Genomic DNA, 25,259 nt, shown 5'->3' on the forward strand with positions numbered 1-25,259 from the left:
TGGAGATGCTCCTTCAGGTCTACAGGACAGAGGATGGAGAGGTTTTTTTCTGGAGGGGTTTTCCAATTAGCCTTGAGCTCCTGGATTTCTGCTGCCCCAAGCAGTAGCCTGTACTGCCTGTTTTGGTTAGGCCAGCTCACTTGGGGTGGGTAAAATATGTGCAACCTGATCCTGCACATATATTCTTGGAGGCAAGTCCCACACTCTGTTCAGTAATGTGTATAGAATTTTGGAACTTGCTTTCTGAAGGGTAATATATTTGGAAGGCGGGGGGGAGGGGAGAAGAGAAGCAGGAGCTGCTGTTTCTGGAAAGGATTAGAGTCTTATTGTTGCATATGAAATAACCCCTTTGCTTTTCTCTCTTTTTTTCTTTTCCCATGTAGTTGATCCTTGAAAGATGTGCTGTAAAACAAACCGTAGGTTTTTGCTCCTTTATGCGAGCCAGAAGGGTCAGGCAAAAGCTATAGCTGAGGAAATATACCATCAGGCCAAGGACAGTGGGCTTGAAGCAGATCTTCACTGCATCAGTGAGTCAGACAAGGTAAGATTCTTTGAACACCCAATTCAAACATCCAGGAGGGAGGCAGGGCAAATGACTTTCCACATTTATTTGGATCATTCAGAGCTTTCCTTAGAGATCTTTCCCCTCAAAAGGTACATCTTGATTTTGTTCTCTTTTTGTTGAAGTCTTTGGGTAAAAAGGGTAATCAACGTAGATGGTAGTGACATGTTAAAGACTGCACCTTGCACTGGGTTGCTCACACTGCAGATTTTGTCCAAGAGAAAAGAAATTGGAGAGGGGGGAAGGGAAGGTCATAGAATCATAGAAATGTAGAGTTTCAAGGGATCCCGAGGGTATAAGAAGGCAGAAATGTGAGCAAATGCACTTATGCTTACTTGGGTTTCATCTTGGTTACATGTGCATTTCTTCTTATGCCTCCTCATGGGTGTTATCCTGTTTTATCCTTATGACAACCCTATGAGGTAGGTTAGGTTGAGAGAGTGATTAGTCAAAGTTACCTAGTGACGTTCATGGCTGAGCCAGGATTTGAACACAGATCTTTCTTATCTAAGTTCAACACTGTAGGAAATCTGCTACACTATGCTTGTATAGATTTGTTCGTGGAGAATTGGGATGCAAGAGGTTAAATTGTGGACTGAGTATATATAATTTGTAAGAGTATGTGATTTTTTATTCCAAGCTCAACTATTGCATATAACTTTGGATCCTTGCAACATGTAAAGACCTACCTACTGTACAAGCTGAGGCAAGACTTGGAATTAGAACCATTACTGTATTCTGTTTCTTTCACTGGTTGTAAAACTCCCTTATTTGTGTGGTATTCAACTAATGACTCCCATCCGCAGAAGCCCTGTGCAAGGACTTCTGCTTGTGCAATAGGGCCTTCCTCCCTTCTGCTGCCCCCATGCACCCCCTCCAGAAATTGGCTCAGGGGTCTGTGACAGGAGAACTCCTGGGAGAGCCCATGTGGGGAGGAGGGGGGGAATTCTTCTATTTGGAAACCAAAATGCTCGCGCAGATGGAATCATAACCTTAGTGTGATATTAAATTCTTCCCCTTAGCAGGCTCAGAGCTGTAAAAATAGATTTTGAAAAGCTAATTGAAAAACCTGATGATTTGAAACATGTTCAGCTCTGATTGTGTGCATCCAAATACCACCCAGTTTTGAACGTCTGTGCATTATGCTCCAACTTTGTTTCTTTCAATTTACAGTATAACTTGAATAGCGAAAAAGACCCCGTGGTTATTGTTACTTCTACTACGGGCACAGGAGAGCCACCGGACACAGCAGTCAAATTTGTTAAGGAAATTAAAGACAAATCTCTGCCATCGGACCACTTTTCCCATTTACGATATGGATTGCTAGGTAATTTGCTTGTAAGCTGCTATTCGTATAAAGCAGGGGGGAAACCTTGTTGCAAACAACTGCAGGCTGGATCCAATATATTTTTGATCAAATTGCTTAACTATGACCACAGTTAGTATAGCTGTGTGGCCCTCATTGCGAGGATTGATGATGCACCACACAGAATCAGGGTACGATTCAAGCCTCTCTGAAATAAGGATTTAGCTGTACTGACTTTATTGGGAAATATGAGCTATATATTCTTAAATTTTACAATTTTATGTCCTTTGTATTTTTAGGCTGTGTTTTTGCTATATCTTCCTGCATTTTAAAATTATGACCCATAAAAGCTCTCTGATCCAACAAATGTGATTCCAAATTTGATGGCAAATTGGTATGAATTTCAACTGTATAACCAAAGGGGATTATTTCATTTATGAAATAAAAAAATAAATTTGTGAAATAAAAAAATAGCACTATACTTTCTTTCTTACTTCATGTGTGCTGTTGAATAGGGAACCAGTAAAAAACCCCAATATGTCTTGGTGTCTTAACTTTACTTATTGAATTTGAACACACCTTTCCTGCTTTTAAGGTGCCATCCGCCATATATAGCCAGCTATTCTGCTAATTAATTAATTTTGTCTATTAAAATTTGGAAGTCTGAAGAATATGATGATGACTTAAATACAGGCATCCAAAACTTAATTTTGGAAGAGGCATTGCCTATTGCACTTTGGAGATTGTGAATATTGGCCATAATTCATCGGCTTTTTCACTGATAATTCTGGTGCCGGGCTACTTACCTTTATCTTTTCTTTTTTTAAAATGTTTTTTATTAAACAAATTTAAGCAAAACGTTTTATCAATCAATGTAACCAATTACATCCCCCCTTCCCCCCACCCCCCCAGACTTCCCTCAGCTACTTACCTTTATCAATGAGCAAAATTTTAATTATTTTTCTGTGTGTTTTTTTGTAATAGCGGTTGATTCCCAACCAGATTGCAGGGAGGTAATGGTTTTTGCTAGATGGGTGGAAGCAGCAGCCTAAGCCTCCAGGTTGCTCAAATGGTGCATGGCCCCACTTTCTGCTTTTGTGGCCCCCTTTCTTTCTCCTTTCCGTTTCCCCTGCTGCACAGAGGAAGTGGCTGTTCCTAGAGCAGGTCCATGTGCTTCCCAGTTACTGCCAGGTAGCCTGAGAGCACTAAGACATCATGTGGGGCCGCTGCCCAGCAATTGTGCCACACACCATTCGTTTCCAGCATCACCTGGGGCAGGCAGGGAGGGGGTGAAGAGGGAGAGGGAGAACCATTCTCTCTGTTCCAGTCCTTATGCCAAACATTTCAAGCAGCATAGAAGAGAAGTGCTTCTTTCTGGGTTAGTATCTGAGGGCCAGTCCAGATTGGACTGATGGTGGCAGCGGCAGCAAGGAGGTGCCAGTTCCCAGTTCAGAAGAAAATGACATTCTTGTTCTCCTTCTCCTCTGAACCGCCTGAATGGTTTAGAGAGTCAGCTTTGGAAAATTCCACCCTGCCTTACCAAAGCCGGGGGGCGGGGGAGAGAGAGACACAGTTGGACTCTGCATGGAAGAAACCATTGTCTACTTGGCACCCTCCACGATCCATGTCTGCACAAGGAGGCCTGTGTTGGCAATCCCGGGGTCTTGTGCTTATTGTTTTGTAGTTTGTCTTGCTGCTGCATTAAAGCTGGAGGGCAGAGTTTGATTTATTCTGAAACACCTTGTCCAGTGAATTGATCCGATGCAGGTTTTCATGTAATGCCTTTTTCCTTACTTTTATTTACAGGCCTGGGAGACTCAGAATACACATTTTTCTGCAATGGTGGGAAGATAATAGACAAACGATTTCAGGAACTTGGAGCACAACGCTTTTATGAGGTTGGACTTGCTGACGATGCTGTCGGGTAAGAAACCTAAATTTCTCTGATGAGGTTTTTGTTAAGTCTCATTGTGGCATTTGTCCCACCCCACACCCACCCCCCGAGTCCACAGCTGGGTATGTCTGGACACCAATTTAGAAACGGAGGAGGAGCAAAATAGAGAGATCTGCCAGTGAAATAATTTACTTTTCCTCAGATTAAGCACAAGGGTGGAATGACTCTCCGCTGCCCCTAAAAATTTCCTCTCCATCCTAGATGAAGATTGCTCATGCATGCTTCCTTCATTTCCCCAGGAAATATTCCCAGAAGCAGGCAGTAGCCATAGGGCAGTTGTGACGGTTCAAGTGAAGAGCATAGCTTGCTTAGCCTCAGCTGAAAGGACCCCACTGAGTCTTTTTGCCAACTGGTTCTGCAGAGCTCCTGGGCAGAAACATTCCCAAACTCCTGTGTACAGCTGCCTTCACTGCTGCCTTGCCCTTCTGCTCCAGCCTCTTGTGACATGAGCTCCCAGAAGAAGTAAGAGGAGTTGAAATTGATAGTCATGGTTGAGCTTCTCCTTCTTTGCCTCATTAAGTACTGCTATTGTTTTTGTTTTTTGCAAATGCAGTGCAAAGTGCAGCACAGCACATCCCAGTAAGTAAATATCTCACTGGGGCTCTTGTGATTATATCAGCTGATAGAGGGCTCTGGTGTGCTCCTTTTAATAACAGCTTTTAAAGTGGGAGAAAGCCAATAGCCTGCACATATAGCCAGAAGAGCAAACTTGGTTATTCATCACAATACCATCATTATTAATGAAGTTTTAACCTTAATAGTCTTTTCAAATTCATGTCTCAGTGGCATTGAACACCCTACAGGATAAGCAAAATTTACAAAACTCTACTACGGTGGATGCTCGGGGTTGCGAACGTGATCTGTGTGGGAAGCACGTTCACAACCCGCAGCACTGCGTCTGCGCATGCGCGGGTCGCGATTCAATGCTCATGCGCAAAGCGCGATTGCCGAAACCTGGAAGCAACCCGTTCCGGTACTTACAGGTTTGGCACAGTGTGCAACCCGAAAATGCGCAACCTGAAGTGGCCATAACCCGAGGCATGACTGTGTAAGATGCTGGAGATCCAGAGCAATTTAAGCCAGAAACTTCATACCTGTTTCCAGACCACTTGTCATTATAAAGAAAAATTTTGGAACAACATATTGGAAATCATACAGAAAATCACAGGATGTAGGTTATGAAGAAAACCTAAAATGATTCTTTAGTTCGCAGTCCAGACAGAAATAGAGAAGGTGGACATACAGTTAGTCACATATCTTCTGATAGGTGCAAGGCTACGCCTTAGTCATCTCTGGAGAAACAAAAATCCACCTCCTATATCAGAATAAAAGGAAAATATGGGAAATAGCCTTATTATTTAGATTAACATACCAAATAACATACCATCAGAACGGTAAATAAGAAAACATTTTTTAAAAAAGATGGGCACTTCTAAGTTTATAGAATGAGAAAATTAAAGGTAGTACCTTTCCCCCACTACTATAAAGCATGTTAAAATGTGTTAAAGTCCTGTCTAGTGAGATGTGTGTGCAATGTCTCAGTTCTTGCTTTTTCTTTTGTAAACCACTCTTTAAAAAAAACCAACAGAAACCTTTGAAATAACTTGTAAACTGTGTTTAATTAATCTGCAGCTGCTGTTTGGGTACTGACATTTATCCTGATCTTTTCATACATATTTTTTTAAGTTCACTTTCTTTGATTGGTTTCAGTTTGGAACTGGTGGTTGACCCTTGGATTGCTGGACTTTGGCCTGCCCTCCACCAAGAATTTGCATCCAGAAAGAAAGAAAGAACCCACACTGACCAACCTCCATCTCTTTGTGCTGATGCAGTTTGTAACTCATGCATAAACTCCAGAGTAGAGTGTTTGAAGCTAGAAGTTTCAGGTGTGAACAATGATCTCCTAGCAAAAGCAGTTACTAAGTCAGAACTTCCTCTTCAAGGCTCTCAGCCTTCACTTTTCCACTCGGTTCCTCCACTTTCACAGTTGCCTCTTAATGTTCCTGCTTTGCCACCAGAATACCTAGAAGTGCACTTTCAAGAAAGCTCTGAGCAGGTAGGTCTCCCACAGGGACACCATTTCTAGATGTAAAACTCTGGTCTTCTGCAAGTTTGCATTTGGGAACTAAAGATGCAAGATAATTTTAAAGTTACTTACTTGTGAAGAAGGGAAATGATTTCATTATTACATTTATATCCATTTTTTCCTTCAAGGAACACGTGTTGGTGCATGTGGTTCTCCTCCCCCACATGTTATCCTCACAACAACCCTGTGTTAGGCGTGGACCAGGAGGCACGTAATGCTAAGCCAAACCATGGCTACACATCAACATTCAAGTGGGGAGAGGAAGGCAGTAGGTGATTGCTTTTACTGGGAAAGACCACAGTGGCTTTCTTCTAAAGTTGGAGACTTAAACACGTCCTCAACTCTTCCATTGAAATGATAGGCCTTGATGTGTTGGGGGGGCAGGATCATGTATATATTTTACTGTTATTTCATATAATGGTGTACAAATATTTATGTGCTTATTCCTTCAATCTAAATTTATGTCAGCTTGTTTTTAGGATCCCAGCCTGTGTTGTGTTTCAGAGAGCTCCGTTTTCCAGGTTCCTGTCATCAAGGCTGTTCAACTTACTAGGGATGATGCAATTAAAAGGACTTTGCTGCTGGAACTTGATATTTCTGTAAGTTGAATTTGTTTGTTTGTTTGTTTTGTTTTGTTTTGTTTTGTTTAACTTGACAGAAATGATAATGATAGTAAACCTACGGTACAAGACAACCCTTTTGAAGTCTACTGTCCCAGTTTTAACACTATACAAGTTTAAAAATATGATTTTACAAGGGGGATCTTTGATAAATGTTGCAATGTGAAGTGTTCCAGCCAGGCAGCTCTTCCCTTTTCCAAGACATTCTATTCCATCTTCCCAGGTTTCTGGGTATCACAGATATATCCAGTCCATCTTTTTATGTCCGCGGAGCCTACTCCGTCCACAATGAGTTGGTTTGGGCCGCTCCTGCGTTAAGTTTCTCCCTCCCAAATTCCATAAAACTTTGGGGTTACCTCCCAATGCCTCCCTTTGATGTGTCAGTGGTGCCATTTGGACTACCTAAGCACCCAGACATGGCCCTCACTTTGGTAAACAGAAGTGTATCAGCACATGCTGCAGTAGATGTTCAGGTTAGTATAATGGAACACTTCCTTCACGGGATGTTATAGTTGCCAATGAGCTGCAAAGTTCTTGGAGGACAAGAAGGAGCACACATCCATTGCTTTGACAAGTGTTTATTTTCACGAATTGTGGCATTAAAAGAGAAGGGATTGTATCTGGCTAATATGTGGAGAAGACCACTAATTTCAATAAGTCTAAAGAGCCCTGACAGACTTATTTCCTTGTATTTATAGCACACCTTCCATTATGGTGTCCATGTAGTTCTGAGGCAGTTTCCACTCAGACCCAAACCTGCTTAGCTTTAGCAAGGTGTTGATCTCATGCTCCATCAGCCCATACCTTGGGATCAGGTCTTGCTGAGATAGAATAACCCACAATGTTTGTGTGTAATGTAATGGAGGAAGGGGAATGGTGTAAGGCACATGTCTTTCCTGTTTTACATGGACCAACTTGTATTTTAAATACAGAAAACGACCTTTAGCTACCAGCCTGGAGATGCCTTTAATGTCATTTGCCCTAATCATACCAATGAGGTAGAAGAGCTTCTTCATATCTTGGGACTGTCAGAGAAGAAAGATTACTTTGTTTGCTTGAAGGTTAAGGCAGGCACTAAAAAAAGAGGTAGGTTTTATACGTTTACCATGATGTTGCATATGATACTGCCCTTCTGAGAAGAGAAGTGAACTCATTCTGTGTAACGGCCCCTTAATTTTTCTTCTTAAACAGGAGCAGCTGTGCCGCTGTATATACCTGAAAAGAGTACTGTGAAATTTATTCTGACATGGTGTCTGGAAATAAGAGCAGTTCTCAAAAAGGTGACTTTTTACTTTTTCAAATAACTTTATTGTATCCATTCTTGGTACTCTGTAAGGCCTTAGACTGGTTGGGTGGTTCAAGCCTGCATTGGAGGAGTTTGGAACTTGGAACCGTGGGCATCAGGCAGCTGACACAGGGACTTCGCACACAAATTTATTTTTGCCTCAGGTCAAGAGGAAGACATTCTCAGTTGCTCCGGTTTTAACTGTTAGTCTCTGAGCAGTGCAGAATGTTTGCAATAAGCTCTCGAAAAGTAGTTTGTCACCTGACTGCGAAGCCTTCAGCCCATTTGTGAGCTGTTGCAATGCCATGGAAGGTTCATGGGGTGGAGGAAGGCCGGGTTCCGATTTGCCCTTGGCAAAGAGCAGCTCCCATTTCCAGCTACTGCCAGACCCATCAGCAGAGAATCCCTTTCAGGTTCTCTCTCTGCACTGCCACTTGCTCACTCACTCACTCGCCCTTGGGTTGCTGCACCAGGCCTCTTTTTCTGGACTTGAGAGGCACTGCCTCTGCAGGGCTCAAAGTTGTGGAAGAATAGTTAACAAATACATGTTTGAACAAGCAGGCTATATTGAGATCTGTGCTATCAATGCTGTTCCACTAACTAAAATAATCAGTAACTGGATACCAGCAACGATGAGCAGCCAACCAGATGAAAGGCTTTGTAACTTGAATACAGTGGGCCCTCTGGATATGAATGTAATTCGTTCCAGGGGTCCGTATGTACCCTGAAAAATCTGCAAGTAGAGGCGCCACTTCTGGGCAAGCACGCGGCGCAATAGAGCACCTTTGCGCATGCGTGTGCAGCAAAACCCAGAAGTTTACACTTCCAGGTTTGCCGCGTTTGCAACCCGAAAGTTGATGTTACCTGAAGGTAACGTAACCCGAGGGTCCACTATACACCTGCCCTTGGGGCTAGATTAAATATGTTTGTGGGTTAATTTTGGTGTGCCTTTCCCACTATAGACCACTAGATGTCAACAGTAAACCACATGTAGCAGCCTCAATGAACTGCTGTATCTTCTAACCACACATTTAAAGGCTTGGAGACTGATTTCCCATGAGCAGAACTTCAGTTGCGTGGTGTTCCTGCTGCAGGAAGAGCAGGAGGTGGGAGAACCCATTTTTGCCAATTCCTCCTTCCTCCTGCTGAGCTGCTCTGGAGACAGTGGCGTACGGAGCCGCTTTGCTGCCTGGAGTGGCCAACGCAGGGGCACACCCCCCCGGGGGGCGGGGTGCCACTCCGTAGCGCGTGTGCGTCATGACGTCGCGACGCATGCGCACTACAGAGCGCAATCCATCCGGGCTGCTGGGTGCAAGCAGCCTCTGCACAGAAGTGGTGCCAGGCGGTGGCTTGGGAGTCACCAGGGGGTGGGGGTGGCTAGGAGTGTCACCCTGCCTCCTGGCTGGAACAGGGGGCGTGCCACTCTCAACGCCCCCACCTTGCTACGCCACTGTGGAGACAGTGTTGAGGAATATCTTCCTGCCCTTGCCCCCTTCAGAGCTGCTCTGGAGATTGCAGAGCAGAGGGGGAATTGTCTAAAGTCACTGCCTCCTTTCACCAGGAGACCTTCCGTTCACAGAAGTCACATTTGACTCAACCCTGGGCATTCGTAAATTACAGAGATACTCCGGGTTACATAAGTGATCTGTTCCGGGTCGCAGTACGTAATGTGGGCGTGCGTATCACGAACGCACGAAAAGAAAACCTGAAAGAAGTGCGATTTGAGTGCTTCTGCGCATGCGCGAAGTGCGCAGAACGCTTCTGCACATCCGGGGGTCACGCATGCTCCGGAAACACTTCCGGGTTGCAGGCGTTCGCAACTCAAACATCCGCAACACGGGGGGTACGTAACCCGGGGTTCCACTGTACAGAGTTATAGGTCAGAGTGCTACCCAAAGCACTCATCCCATGTATATGTTACTCAGCACGGTGACTTACATACTGTATGCAGTTTGCTTCTGTCAGCTGTTATTGTGGTGCTTCAGTGCGCAAACTGCTTGGGCAAGTCACTCAGTCAGCCTAAAAGATAGGAATTGGCCTCTCCTCTGGTTGCCTGTGTCAAGCAAAAGCTGCCTAGGTGACTAGACAGGAAAGCTTTACCAAGCTTGATCTCCTCCCCCCCCCCCCTTCTCCTTTTAGACCAAGAATGACAGGCACTATGGGCCAGAAGGCTAATGGGAAGCTCGGTGGGCGAGTACCCTTTGCAAATTGATTTTCAAGACTTGCCTCAACAGTTTTATTACAAAGGATATCATGAGATAACGCCATGTGTGCAACCCTGAGCTCCTTGGTGGAAAGCCATGTATCTTTTCCTCAAAGCATTTTATTAAAAATATTGTAACAATGCAAAATCCCTTTTTTCAGATAACAAAACAAAAATTGGGACCATAAAAATATGCTACGTATTACAATGGAGAGAAGAGTAAGGCTGTGACTGTGGTACATTTCATCAGCCATTCATCCAGATCTCTGGGGGTTGCAGTCCATGCTATCTGAATATCTGAAATAGAGCCATGGCATGTGCCACAAAATGAGTCTGAAGCCTGTTAATTTTCCGACTGCTCTCAGTTGGCAGGTCAGCTTTTCAGCCAAAGCAAGCATCCAAACCTGTGCACACCCGGTTTTGGGTAACCATTCTCTCCAAACCTTCAAGCACTTAGCAATCTCAAGTCTTGCCATCCGTAGGAGAAACACCGCAAGGTCTTTATCTTGCCCTTAGGTAAAGGTAAAGGGACCCCTGACCATCAGGTCCAGTCGTGTCCGACTCTGGGGTTGCGGCGCTCATCTCGCTCTATAGGCCGAGGGAGCCGGCGTTTGTCCACAGACAGCTTCCGGGTCATGTGGCCAGCATGACAAAGCCGCTTTCTGGCGAACCAGAGCAGCGCACGGAAACGCCGTTTACCTTCCCGCTGGAGCGGTCCCTATTTATCTACTTGCACTTTGACGTGCTTTCGAACTGCTAGGTGGGCAGGAGCTGGGACCAAGCAATGGGAGCTCACCCCATGGCAGGGATTCGAACCACCGACCTTCTGATCAGTAAGTCCTAGACTCTGTGGTTTAACCCACAGCGCCACCTGGGTCCCTCAATCTTGCCCTTACAGACACCCAATAAAGCTGAAACTACTATTGTCTGCCTCATTATAGGCAACACCTGCAAGAACACTCCACACCAGATGTTTTGCATTGTAAAATATGACCGGCATATGTTAAATTTTGTCCCCCATTTTGCACCCACCCCCTCCAACATTATGGAGTGGTGGGGCCCCTAATAAAGGAGCAAATAAATGGGAGGGGTGTGAGGTACCATCTGTGAACCAACTTTAAGGAATTTCCCCATACTAGGGTTGGGACCTGTATCTACGTATTCCCCACCTGCAACCTGGAGCGTGGCTCTCCTGGCACAGCAGTCCCCAGGCATGTTCCTGTAACATCCTCAACCACCTGGTTTACTAGGAGCCGATTCACAGAGGGTTGTCTGTACCTGTTCTGCCTTCACAGGCATATTATTAGCAAAGAGATGCCTAGGATGGCGCAGCCCGACAGCTTCCCTTCCTCTGACCTGACTAAAGGCTGGGTGTGCTGAGAGTGGGAGCAGAGATGACCCCACTCTTGGGAGAGTTTTTTACCAATACGTCCAAACAACGAAAGGACTTTTTAGCAAGAAGTTATTGGCCCTGCCTTGCAGGACTCCTTAGGAACACTGTTTATCACGAATGTGACAGGATGCGGAACATATATATACATAAGTTGAGAATAATCAAACCAAATTAAAAACAGACTCCTCTCTTCCACTAGGCATTTTTGCGCTCTCTGGTAGAATACACTACTGATGCTGGAGAAAAAAGGAGACTGCAAGAGCTCTGTAGCAAACAAGGATCCTCTGACTACAACGCTTTCATAAGGGATGTTGGCGTGTGCTTGTTGGACTTCCTCCATGCTTTTCCAGCTTGCAAGCCTCCCCTAAGTCTTCTCCTTGGTGAGTAGTTGCATGGAATAGTCACAGCAAGAAAAGGAAGAGATTGTGACCATTGTAGCAAATGGATGTCTTGGAAATAAGGTTCACTGATTGCGGGAAAATTGTAAGTCTAGACAGAGTTACCAGAAATGCAAAGTAAGATTTTCTCTTGCAGCTATCGCCATCCTGGCAGCAGCCAAGAGAAAACAGACTAGAATTCAGGGTAGAACCCCCGGGTCAGGGTCAAAGATAACATTTGCAATCACTGGAACCAATTCCGATATTGCATTTTTAATAAAATCAAAAGGTTGACATCTGTTTTCTGAAACTTGTACATATGGGTGTGCCTTCTTTAAATTGTTACAGGTAAATAAAGAGAAAATAATTTCTGAAGTTGCTCCGATTCTTAGAAGCAGTGGAAGATGTAGAAATGTATACTGGTGAAGCTTATTTTCCTGCTGAGACCATACAGGAAACGTGTGTGCTTAGAATAATAGAATCATGGAAGTGGAAGGGACCCCAAGGGTCATCTAGACCAACCCCCTGCAATGCAGGAATCTTTTGCCCAATGTGGGGCTCAAACCCACGACTCTGAGATTAAGAGTCTCATGCTCTACCAGCTGAGCTATACCAGATGTATTTCATTTGAAAACATTAAATTTAAGGTCCTTGCATTTCTGTATTTTAGAATTGCACACGTGTGAGCAAGTGCTCCTGACGTACAGCCCTTTGCCCCACACCAGTGGCCAGAAAGCTGTGAACTAGAAACTAGAAATCTTACCTCGGCCATATACAGTGGTGCCCCGCTAGACGAAAAACTCGCTAGATGAAAAACTCGCTAGACGAAAGGCATTCGCTAGCAGAAGGCTGCCCCGCAAGACGAAAAAGTCAAAAAAATATTTATTTATTTTTTGTAAATAATTTTTATTGATTTTTCCTTTAATTTTAACAGAAAAAGATTTTATTTTTAATTTTTTCCGCGAAAACCGCTATTTTGCATTGATGCTTCGCAAGACGAAAAAATCGCTATACGAAGACACTCGCAGAACGAATTATTTTCGTCTTGCAAGGCACCACTGTATTCAGTAGTTCAGCTTTGGCTAACAATCTTTCTCTGCCTCCCTTCTCCTCACCCCGTCCAAATTATTGAGATAATAGTACTGGACTATCTGGCAAGGTTGTTTATGAAAATTACCGAGATAACGTATGTGGAGCTCTTTGGAATGCTTTAAAGTGTTATTTAAATGCCTGTCATTTAGTATTGGAAGTTGCCACAGGTGTCTTGATGCTGTAGGTAGGTGAGAGTAGAAGGAAGGGTGAAATCCTGCATTCATTCACTTCTGTTCTTTTCAGAACATCTTCCTAAATTGCAAGCCAGACCCTACTCGGCTGCAAGGTAATGCAATATCTAAGTTTAATTTTACTTATAAACTGTCTTTCTTTGTTTCTATGGACCTCATCCTCCTATGATGGAGAAGGCTCCCAAGGTGCTAAACCAGGCTTCCTCAACCTCGGCCCTCCAGATGTTTTGAGACTACAATTCCCATCATCCCCGACCACTGGTCTTGCTAGCTAGGGATCATGGGAGTTGTAGGCCAAAAGCATCTGGAGGGCCGAGGCTGAGGAAGCCTGTGCTCAACTGAAAATGTTTTCAATAAATAACACATTGATCCCAGGCATCTGGAGACTGAAGGCATTTCCCGTATGTCTCTACTTCACTAACTCTCATTGCTTCATTACTCAACAACTAGATGACTCACAGCAGAATGTATGAAGGAACGTTTTGCAACCTGTTGTATCTGAGACATTACAGAAATTCTGTGTGTGGTGCTTATTCTGTGATGGCTCATTGGTGCACACAAGTAACAATATGATGTTACAACAAGATCCTCAGTAAAAATCATTTCAAAGGTCTTGTATAAGCGTTTTCCGTGCACTGCTCTGGTTCACCAGAAGTGGCTTACTCATGCTGGCCACATGACCCGGAAGCTGTACGCCGGCTCCATCGGCCAATAAAGCCAGATGAGTGCCGCAACCCCAGAGTCGGACATGACTGGACCTAATGGTCAGGGGTCCCTTTAACCATTCTCGGGAGAGAAAATGATTTATTTAAATTTTCCCCCAGATAGGGTTTGTGGTACCCATTTTGGGGGGTGAGATGCAATGTCTGCTCAGTCCTGACCTTTCCTGCACGGAGATAGTTGCCTCCTTTAACTGTCCCAAGTGTTTGATTTCCTTTTAATTGTTTTGTTGCAGCTCCAGTTTATTTCAGTCTGGAAAGATGAGTTTCATCTTTAATGTTCTGGAGTTTCCCACCCATCTAGGTGAACTGCGAAGAGGGGTGTGCACCGGGTGGCTGCTCCAGCTGGTTTCCCCAATCCTTCAGTCAAGTACAAAAGCGGAGGAGCTCCTGATTCCAAAGGTATCAGAACAAAGCTAAAAGAAAATAAAAAATAACAAAAATTCCTTCTAGTAGCACCTTAGTGACCAACTAAGTTTGTTCTTGGTATGAGCTTTCGTGTGCATGCACACTTCTTCAGATACGAAAGCTCATACCAAGAACAAACTTAGTTGGTTTCTAAGGTGCTACTGGAAGGAATTTTTTATTTTGTTTTGACTATGGCAGACCAACACGGCTACCTACCTGTAACTAGAACAAAGCTAAGTTCTTGGGCATTTCTTATGACACAGACAGAGCTTGTGTGTTCCTGAAATAAAGGCCACCTTTTCCACTTTGTTATGATTTGGGGGCTTGGAAGTCGCAATAGTAACATCAGTTGCAACTATTTTAGGAAATGGAGTGGGTTGTTCTTTTCTTTAGATGAATCCAATTGATAGGATTTCCCAGTGCCTGCATCTCTCTCTACCTGTGGGGCCTGGGGCTTGCAGTTGCATCCCACTCTTGAAGTAAGGGAGGGTTGCATAAGAAGTGAAAGAGCCAGGAAAGGACATGTGAAAGATGGATGTATATGGTTAGAAATGAAAAGTAGGTTTTGCATGGCAAGTTTTAGTTCCATGCTTGAAACTGCTGAAGTCAGTATTGTTCTAAGACAGACTGAATGGTTCAAGGAGGAATGAACGTTCTAGCTTTCCTGCTGGAGTCGATGATTGCTTTTCCACCCCTCAGCACCTGACGTGTGGTTTAAAAAACATAAAACGCTCCTTATGACTTAGTTGACAGGATGGAGCAGCTGAGCTGCTCCTGGGGGAGACACCTCACTCTTGCATATTTTGGGTCATCTAAATTGAGAAAAAATGGGCAATTAATAAAAGAGTGCCTGTTTTCTGCAAGTGTTCTGTTGGAGTCTGTCTGGGGGTTATAAGGATTTTGGCATTCATTTGAAAAACGAAAAACTTGGTTACAGGGAGTGGTTTGTGGCAGTATGAGGCAGTTCGTAGCCAAAAGAGAAATGGCAGCTACTCCAGCTAGTTACTTCATGGCACCCAAATATTTGCTGCCAGCAACAGCAAGCGTCTTCTCAGCTGCTTGGGGGATGTCCCTTACAGTTGGAGAAAGAGTGTTTTACATGGAAATCTGTGAAATAGCTGTACTGATGTATCTAATTGGGCCTTCGTGATCTTCCTTATGAAAATGTGGAAGACCTTTATTTTAGTGGGTCTTGTGGCAGTGCATTTTTGACTACAAATATTTAGAAGAAGGGTATAGTTTATATATGTATCTGCTAGTTCTCCTCATCTACATTTTAATGATATTGAACTGCATTGTAGATTACCATATCTTCTCGTCCAGTCAACATTTTTCACTTACCAGAGGATCCATCAATTCCCTTTATTATGGTTGGTCCAGGAACTGGAATTGCACCATTTATTGGTTTCCTGCAACATAGGTAAGCCCATGATTTATATTTTAAAAAACCTCTCCTCCCTGTCAGCTTTTAATGTTTAGGAAAGTAATTCACAGCGCCTGGAGATGTCCGTGGCAGAAGACGGGGGGACAGAGTGGAAAATGCCAGTGGGAAGCAGGCAGAGTCAGCAATATATATCAGCCACCACAAAGGCGCAGAGTCCTTCATCCCCTGAGGCAGGGCACGTTATCTGGTGTCTTGCATCATGTACAGAAATGGATCTTCACCCACGCACATTGTGTGGGCTGAGGCTGGGCAACTGACACCCTCGCCGTGTGTGCTTCCTAGTGACAACATCCCATGTGGTTATGACATGTGCATGAATACTGTAACCGCATGATTCTCCTCTCTCTCACACACACCCCCACACACCCTCTACCTCCAGGGAAGGGGCTCCCCATGTGATGTTTGTGAGTAGAAAGGAGCCCTGTCTTGGGAAAGGGACTCCTAACTTGGTATTGCCACAATGGAGATCACAGTTAAGTTGGTGGGTTTTGTTTTGTTTTTTATAGTGTGACCATTCAAATTCAATGTCAAAGAAGAAGAAGAAAGGGAAAGCATTATTTGTTTGTTTGTTTGTTTGTTTGTTTTCCACATTTTACTTACCACTGAATTACAATAATCATTTAAGGATTTTTTCATACTCAAGGGATGTGACTATAAAAGAAGGGGGTTGTTGTTTTGCTTGTTTCCATCCTGTATTTTATTCTGTGAACCACCCTGAGATCTTATGAGGAAGGGCGATATATAAATCTAATGAATTAAATAAATAATGAGGAGTCTGTTAGATTGGACCATAAAGTGGATCAGACTCTGTGGGATGTTGCAGGCCGCTGGTAATGTTCTGCTGCCTTTCCTTCAATTAATATCTCTTAGTTTTATGAATTGCTTTCTTTTCTGAAAAAGGTAGTCAGCACCACCTTAGGCCATGGGCCAGGTCACGGAATGAAGGCTTGATGGGAATGTTGTGCCCTTTAAGCAATAAATGGTGACCACAGATGTATGGAAGGGCTGAAATGCTGCAGGATGGCACATTCCAAGTCTGTTTTAATTTTGACCTGTTGTGTTTTCATTTAGTTCAGTAGTTCTGAGCAATGCATTGCGGCTAACGGATTGTTGTTTTCCACACACCAAACACGTTTTCTTGTAGGGTGTGTAGATTTTTATTTTTTTTTAACCGCACATAAACCAGGCTTGAAGATCATCGTTGTTGAAGTTAAGCTGTGCATGTATGTACCAAATGTTCTGCCTTCAACATTTGACTCTCATCTTTGCAGTTCTGTGCTTTCCAAATTCACATTTGATTTAACATGATTTTAAAGTGTCAACTTGCTGCCTTGGTTTTTGTAATTTAGGGTAGAGTAATAGGGGAAATAATCTAGAGACGTATCTGTATGTGGAGCATGAAATTGAATTGTTGCAAAGCCAAATGATTTCTTTTTTAAACTGGGTAATAAATTCATGGGAAAGCGTTATATGGGACAGCCAGAAGCTGTCTTCCAGAATGAAGGGGAAACAGATTTGCTATCATTACTGCTAATAATGAGAACTCGTGATGTTTAACAAGCTGCTGTGACTAATTTATTCCATATTATTGCAAAGGCTTGAGTATTTTATTGAAAGGAAGCTTGTAGCAGCTGTGAATTAAAGTAGGCTGAAACTTTGATGTAGTTACAATAGAAAGTATTTGAGAGTTAGCTGAGGTCTAAACCACTGAGCCTGAGGCTTGCCAATCAGAAGGGTGGCGGTTCGAATCCCCGCAATGGAGTGAGCTCCCATTGCTTGGTCCTTGCTCCTGCCAACCTAGCAGTTTGAAAGCACGTCAAAGTGCAAGTAGATAAATAGGTACTGCTGCGGTGGGAAGGTAAACGGCGTTTCTGTGTGCTGCTCTGGTTCGCCACATGACCCGGAAGCTGTCTGTGGACAAACGCCGGCTCCCTCGGCCAGTAAAGCGAGATGAGCGCCACAACCCCAGAGTCGTTCATTACTGGACCTAGTCAGGGGTCCTTTAAGGTAAAGTTAAAGGGACCCCTGACCATTAGGTCCAGTTGTGTCCGACTGGGGTTGCGGCGCTCATCTCACTCTATAGGCCGAAGGAGCCGGCGTTCCAAGCCGGCTTGGAAGGGGACGACCGGGGGGGGGGGTGTGACTGATTTCTCAGTCTTTGAGCAACTGGCGCTGGGGATTACACTGAAGCTAGAACCCAAGAGCATTGTTCTTGTTTCAGCCTATATGCCACCATATGCAGTGCAAGCACAGATTGAGAGCTCATGGTGTAAATTACCCTGGCTTGCATAATGGGAGATATGAATGCCAGAATAGGCTCAGATGGTGTTAGCCTGGAAATAAAACTCCCCATATTAAGAGAGCTAAAGGAAAATAGCGCCCTTCTCCTAAACCCACCTCCGCGAAGACATTCGAAAGACTGCCAAATCAATTATGTCAGCTTCTGTGTGGCTTTTCTACAAATAAGTCTTGATTTTACCATTGTTAATGGGGCGCACTCCAGGGACAAAGAAGGAGAGTACACATTTATAAATACAAATGGAGCCAGCACAGTTGATTACTGTCTCACAAAGAGGCTTTCGAATTAATTAAAAAATTCTATATAGATAATAGGACTGAAAGCGACCGCCTACCTCTAATTGTGTCCATTACTATCCAAAATTCAAGTCAACGTCCCTGCATGGAATACGAGGACACAGATGAAATAAATGACCTAGTATTGCACAGGAAAAAATGGACACCAGAGACAGCGATTGCAGCTGAGAATAGATTGAAGTCACAATTGCAATTAAGTTAAGATCAGTTATAATTAATAACTCATCAATAGATTCCTCCCTGATGGCTTATGAAAATCTTATTGAGTCCTTGCAGGATGTGGTCTCTGCCAACTCAGACTGCAAGTCCTGCACTAATAAAGGGTGTTGTTGGTTTGGCCAAGAGTCCCGTACGAAGAAGGAAGCATTAAGGAATGTCTGTCTGGCCTATAGACATGCCGGACTTAATTACTTAGCCCCATCCTACTTTAAAATGAAAAAAGAGTACAAAGCCCTTTTGGCCTTAAAAAAAAAAAAAGGCAGTTCGAACAAAATTCCTGGTCCCTGCTATTGAACGCTTCATTAAAAATGCAACTAAACTCTTTTGGCAACTGGTCTCTGACTCAATGAAAAATAGCTACTCAGCCCCAAGCTCTGCCATCCCAGCCCAGGTCTGGGAGAACCACTTCAGAAATATATTTATGGAAAACCCGAACCTTCCTTCCAGCTTTCAGGATGGAGACTGGGCAGAATTGGCACTGCTGCCACATTGGAGACCAGTTACAGTGGAGGAAATTTATACATTAATTGAGAAACTGAAGAATGGCAAGGCTCTGGGAAAAGACTTTATACCAGCGGAACTGATTACATCAAACCAGCACTGGTGGGCTCCGCTTTTGGCAGCTCTATTTACAGTGGTAAACAACTTGGGCAAAGTACCACCTAGCTGGAAACATGCTATAGTAGTTCCAATCTTCAAGAGAGGCCACCCAAAAGAACCCTCAAATTACAGGCCAATTAGCCTGCTTTCAGTAATTGGGAAGTTGTATGCCTGCTTCCTCAGTAATAAACTGACAACTTTTCTAAATGAACATGCATTCTATCTGAAGCCCAGGCAGCCTTTCGAGAGAACTATTCAACACCAGATCACTGCCTAATGCTATCCTTCCTAGCCAAAAAGTATACCAGACTTTTTGTGGCCTTTATGGATCTGAAATCAGCATTTGATTCCATTCCCAGATCCCAACTATGGACTAAATTAGATCTGATATTACAGGACAAACACCTCTCTTTCTTATAAAAGCCCTATATAATGGAACCAAGTTGCAGGTCCGATGCAGGTGGCAGGGACAGCTATCAAACAGTATCGAGATGAATAGGGGGGTGAGACAGGGATGCATCCTGGCCCCCACATTGTTCTGTCTATTCTTAAACGACCTAGAAGAGTGCCAAATGGACCCAGATGGACACCTTCCTAAAATAGGGCTGAGAAGGACCCCCTTGTTGCTTATGCAGATGATGCGGCCATCATTTCACGTTACAGACCAGGTTTGAAATATCTGCTGAGGAAGTTTTCTGATTACTGTCTTGGAAATGGTTTATCCATAAACTATGAAAAATAAAAAATCCTAGTATTCGAAAGAAACTTCTCCCGGTTAAATTGGATGCTGGATGTCCATAAACCTGAACAGATTAAATATTTCAGCTATCTAGGGCTTACATTCCATCATACTAGATCTTGGAAGTACCACTGGCAATCTTCCCTTCAAAAGGCGGAGATCACAAAGCTAGCCATACTTAGATTCTTCTTCACAAAGGGCGGCAAGTATGTACCAGCAACCTTAAGGGGATTCAACGCAAAATCTGCTCCCCAACTCCTGTGCGCTGCAAATGTCTGGCATAATGGGGTCCTGCCTAAGCTAGGCGGCTTTCAAGCAAAATTTTTCCGATCGCTGCTTCAGGTGCCCAATTTTGTCCCCCGTTCCATGCCTTCATCCATATACCTGTAAGCAGCAGAATCGTCGTTATCGCGAGGCCTAGGAACTTACGAGGCCAAGGGAGGATTTTCACATTTTGCAGCAGTGGGCACACTCTGGTCCAGAATCCTTCGTGCTGCTGCATCTGCATGTTTATACCCTGCATGTGGCCTCCATGTTTACTTTAATGGAGGTGACATCTAGATATGTACAGCTCAGCCCATTGCACACTGAGTGACTTCATCTAGTAATGTGAGTGAGGAATTTTGTATGCATTTTGGATCCACTGCCCATAAGATGCCACTGAACGGAGTTGTTAGGCTCTCTCCCTCCTCGTTCCTTCTTTAGTGCTTATCTCCCTGTGTTGCAGTATTGTAGCACAGAATATTGAATTAAGGATCTTTTCAAACAGCCGTGATCAGGAGCAAACCTGCTCCTAACAGTGCTCACAAATACTCTCCACTCTAACAGAGGAAGTGGAAACTAGATTTGAAGTGTGCCCTTAGTGCAGATAATGAAAATCAGGGCTGTATGTGCACACTCCCCGTGACAAGAAAGGTAGATTGGCTAGATGTTATGGACAGTGTTTGGTGAAATCTCAGAACTGATAATAGGGCTCTGTAGGATTTCAGGTAGTCAAGAGTGTTGAAGATAAACTTCTTGACCCGTCCCATGAGAAGCAGAGCCAGAATGAATGATGTGAAATAAATGTAAACCAGCATAACTAATGCAGGCTTCCATCAACTGGTGCCATCTTGATGTTTTGGATGCAGAACTTGGGTTTGTTTGGACCTGCTGCTGTTGTTTTTAAATACAGGGCATGCACAGTCTAAAGTTACATTTTTTTTCAAAATTCTTTTTTAGACAGAAGCTCCAAGAAGATCACAGAGACTGGACATTTGGAGAGACATGGTTGTTTTTTGGCTGTCGCCACCAGCTCAAAGATTACCTGTTCCAGTAAGTTGTTGCCTTGTGGTCTCTCTCTTCTCAGCCCCTTGCCCCCTAAGCTGCTGTGCAAGGGAATTGTGTCTTTACCCTTGCAGTGATCCTTAACTTTTATCTTTCAGAGAGGAGCTCAGGTGCTTTGCTGAAAGTGGCACATTAACTCACCTGAAGGTTTCTTTCTCAAGAGACGTCCCTGCTGCGGTAGAAGCTGCCATTCCTAAATACGTTCAAGATAACCTTCGGCTTTACTGTAAAGAGGTTAGCAGGATTCTCCTGCAGGAAAAAGGGTATTTTTACGTGTGTGGGTGAGTCATGTCAAATTTTATGAAACTTGGATTTGCAAGAACTTGTAGAAACGTTAACTGCTTTTACATTAGCAAGAGCTGGGAGCAAAAGATGAGAAAACAAAATTAATGGGAGCCCAGGTGTGGTGGTGGGTTTGTTTGTCTTTTCCTGAAGAGAATACTCCCTTTAGGCACGGTTTCATAACATCGCTGATTGTGAAAAGATGAGGATTGCAGAAAGAGCTGCCTAGAGAGCTTCTTAACAAGCTGAAAAGTGGACTGGAAGGGGGGGCAGCGAGTTTTGGATGGGACTTGTTGAGACAAAACAATGGAGCAAGCCAGGGTGCGAGTTAAGGCAAGCGAAGGCGTTAGAGAGAAATAACAAGGCCGTGTTAGTACCCTAAATGCCCTGATGACACAAGCATAATCTCCTCTCATCTGGCACTAACAGAAGGACTGATTGGTGTCATTTTTACATGCACATGATCTCACCCAGTGGAGCTGCTCTTAAGTTGCATATGCTAACCTAAACTTCATGGTTATTACCATCTCGGTGGTTAGCCCCTGTTATGTCCCATTAATTTCAGTAGTGGGAATCAGAGAATGTGCATAAACTCACCTATCAGTAGAATGTAGAAGCGTCTGAACTTTGGCTGGACTGTGCCTTATGTCTATAAAATGCATAAACCTTATTTGAGGGATCTTTGAGAAGGTTGGGTAGGCTGTTAACCTAAAGGAAAATGCAGTGGTTCAAGATTGTGGAATTCAAGGCTGTAAGAGGTGCATTCAGTTAGTGTTATCAGAGTTTGTACTGAGCCATGACCTCTAATCTCATCAAGACTTCCACACCTCCAATATCCTTGAGTGTAGAAATGTCAAAGTCAGCAGTTTGTGGCGCAGGGCAAGAAAACCACCTTCAAGTGCCGAATGCTTTGCAGCATCTAATCTTCCTGCAGGTCAATAGCTATTTAGCAACTTAACCTCAAACATCTCCAGAGCCCTATTCTATCCAGCTGATAACTGCCCCTCTTTTAGCTTAGATGCTTGGCAGGTGAAATAATGCCTAAACATTGGTCAGATCTTCTAAGCATTTATTTAGTACAAATGTAGTTAATTGAGAGACTACATAATCCACTGGGTGGTTCTCCTGCACAAGCTGTAAGGGGTTGGGGGATTGGAAATGTGCAAAAGCATGGCAGTACATTTGAACAACTCCCATTCATTCCCGTGGGGTTTGCACTGGGCAGGAGAACCTCCCAGTCTAGCAAATTGTACCTCATGTTGCTTAAATGCCCAGGAATTTCCAGAGCCAATGTTAGTAATTGATTATTACTACTGGGCAAAGGAGAAGAAAAGTTAAATTCTAAACCTTTGTTATACTCCAAATTTTGAGGGAAACAGAATTTGTATTTATACATACTCAGTCTAGCAGGGCTGCAGAGCAAAAACTTCTGCCTTTTCAGGTGTGCAGTTAAAAGGGGCTAGTGAACTTACAATGGTGTGATTGACTTTATACAATATGTCAGATTATACATGACCAGTTGACCAGTCAGTTGATTTTAAATGTGACCAGTTCTTTTACACGTGCGTGCACACACACATTGTACTCTTCTCTTTCTGATAGTTGTCTGAAAGTGACACCACCTCCATCAACGATAGTGGTTTGTCTGCTTAACTGATGATGATTTTTCCCATTTTTTCAGAGATGCAAAGAATATGGCCAAAGATGTGAATGATGCTTTAATAGATATTTTAATTTCTGAGAGAGGAGTTGATAAACTGGAAGCACTGAAGATGCTTGCTCTGTTAAGAGAAGAGAAGAGATATTTGCAAGACATCTGGGCCTAGGAACTGGCCACTCTGCTTAATCCATTTGGCAGTGATGATCTGTGGGAAGAGCTTTCGGTCTCTTTCAGCCATGGATAACCTTTTTATGCATATGCTGGTCGGTGGTGACAAAAGTCCTCTTGTCTGATACCTAATTGCACAGTTGGAATCACTCATTTCGGAGAAACTTTGCACAATGAAAGGAACTCTTCAAATATGCCATCTGTCAGTGCCCTTTAATTTGTAGGTATTTTCTCAGCAAAAGTTGTCAGATGGTATTTATTTTCTGGCTTGGAGCACCGGATGAAGTAAATATTTAAAACAATCCTACCTGTGCTGGTCTTTCTCTTCTGCTGATCTGAAGATGCATTCAAAAATAAGATAGTGTGTGCAGTCTCTACCACTACTGCTGCAGGTATCTGCTTGCGCAATAGGGTTTTCTTATTGAATGCTTCATTAGAGATCATCCACCCAACTTTTGCACCTTAGGATGGAGGTGGAAATTGTCTTTTAAATAAGGAAAACTATAGTTTATTTATTAGCCTTTTAAAGTGTTGATACTTTGTATCAATTTCAAATGATTAACAGGATGATCATGAAATATCCTTACAGAAAAGAGAATAGGATTGCAGCCTTCACACGACTACATAGAAGTTAGAAACAAGGTGGACTGGTTTTAGATCACTATGATAAAAGATATTTAACCCACTAATTTAAATCAACTTTCTTGCTTTGTAATTAATGAATTACCTGATGAGTGGATACGGATTGGTTGCTACAAGAAAACAGACCAGTTTACAGTTAAAGGGTATACAGTTATACATTGCTTTACGAGGAATGTCCTATGAACTCCAGCATTGCAGCTTGCCAGACAGACTAATCCCTCCTCCTCCCCCCCCCACGCTAGATGGAGGTTCTTCCGACCTCCCCCCGCCCCCATTCCAATTGTCTTGGGGCAGGGGGAGAATGGAGGAAAGCTCCATTGTGCAAGCAGAAGCCCTTGCACAAGGCTTGCACTGACGAGACTTGCTAGGTGAATCCTGCCCAAAGTCTTCCTGTTACCCAGGAGCGTCATCTAATACCTCTGCACAATTCTATCTGAGACAGTGGGAAACGTCGGTTAATGGGCTGCTTTTTGGCCTGACGTTCAGATGGTGGAATCCTAAGCAAGATCATTGACTTGACGATGAGGTCCACAGTCCAGTTTATTAGCTGTAATGAGTTATGGCCAAATGCCCAGGAATTTCCAGAGCCAAGGTTAGTAATTGATTATTGCTACTGGGCAAAGGAGAAGAAAAGTAAATTTTACTTTTATTTAAGTCAGATATTTATAATTTTCTGTAATGATGCAGGAGCTGTTTAACACTTGTTTCAGATGTCAAATATTTCTCTCCTTATTTTTTTCTTGCAACCTTCAATCAACCTTTGCTTCAATGTCTTTGACAGAAGGTTGTGAATGGAGTTTTAAGAGCTAAATGGACATCTGTCCTAAATTTAGATTTCATTTCAAAATTATTTTCACAAACTGTTTTCACTATAGCACCTGGATGGACTGTCAGGTCAGGATCCTGGAGTAAAGCTGCAAGTTCAACAATGGACTTGCTTTTGGGTGCAAATAATTATTCCTGTACACTAATTTTCACCTCTGAAGTTGCCTCCATGGGGTCATGTCCAGTGCTGGAGGTTCCATTTGCTCAGCAGAACCAAATTGTTCTGTGTGCTTAGAACAAAGAGGCAGTGAAGCATTCCAGTGACACTAGAATTTGGGGACATCACTAATGTTTGAACACTGGAAGATTTAGGACAATCAAAAAGTATTTCTTCACATAAAGGTAAAGGGACCCCTGACCATTAGGTCCAGTCGTGTCCAACTCTGGGGTTGCGGCGCTCATCTCGCGTTACTGGCCAAGGGAGCCGGTGTACAGCTTCCAGGTCGTGGCCAGCATGACTAAGCCGCTTCTGGCGAATTAGAGCAGCGCACGGAAATGCCGTTTACCTTCCCTATTTATCTACTTGCACTTTGACGTGCTTTCAAACTGCTAGGTGGGCAGGA

At 43.5% G+C, this 25,259-nt stretch overlaps 1 protein-coding gene across 1 annotated transcript; it reads left to right on the top strand.

Moving 5' to 3' along the window:
- Window positions 1–23,536, top strand: MTRR (5-methyltetrahydrofolate-homocysteine methyltransferase reductase). The gene is made up of 15 exons (XM_033154099.1): window positions 1–17; window positions 384–541; window positions 1,736–1,889; window positions 3,675–3,792; window positions 5,533–5,878; window positions 6,388–6,507; window positions 7,461–7,614; window positions 7,720–7,808; window positions 11,609–11,789; window positions 13,122–13,164; window positions 14,025–14,190; window positions 15,498–15,616; window positions 21,015–21,107; window positions 21,218–21,400; window positions 23,083–23,536. The coding sequence occupies exons 2-15, from the start codon at window positions 398–400 to the stop codon at window positions 23,225–23,227; spliced, it is 2,055 nt and encodes a 684-aa protein (XP_033009990.1). The 5' UTR covers window positions 1–17; window positions 384–397; the 3' UTR covers window positions 23,228–23,536.
- Window positions 23,537–25,259: the final 1,723 nt, after the last annotated feature.

Source organism: Lacerta agilis, chromosome 7 (genome assembly GCF_009819535.1).
Source record: "Lacerta agilis isolate rLacAgi1 chromosome 7, rLacAgi1.pri, whole genome shotgun sequence".
Classification (NCBI taxonomy): domain Eukaryota; kingdom Metazoa; phylum Chordata; class Lepidosauria; order Squamata; family Lacertidae; genus Lacerta; species Lacerta agilis.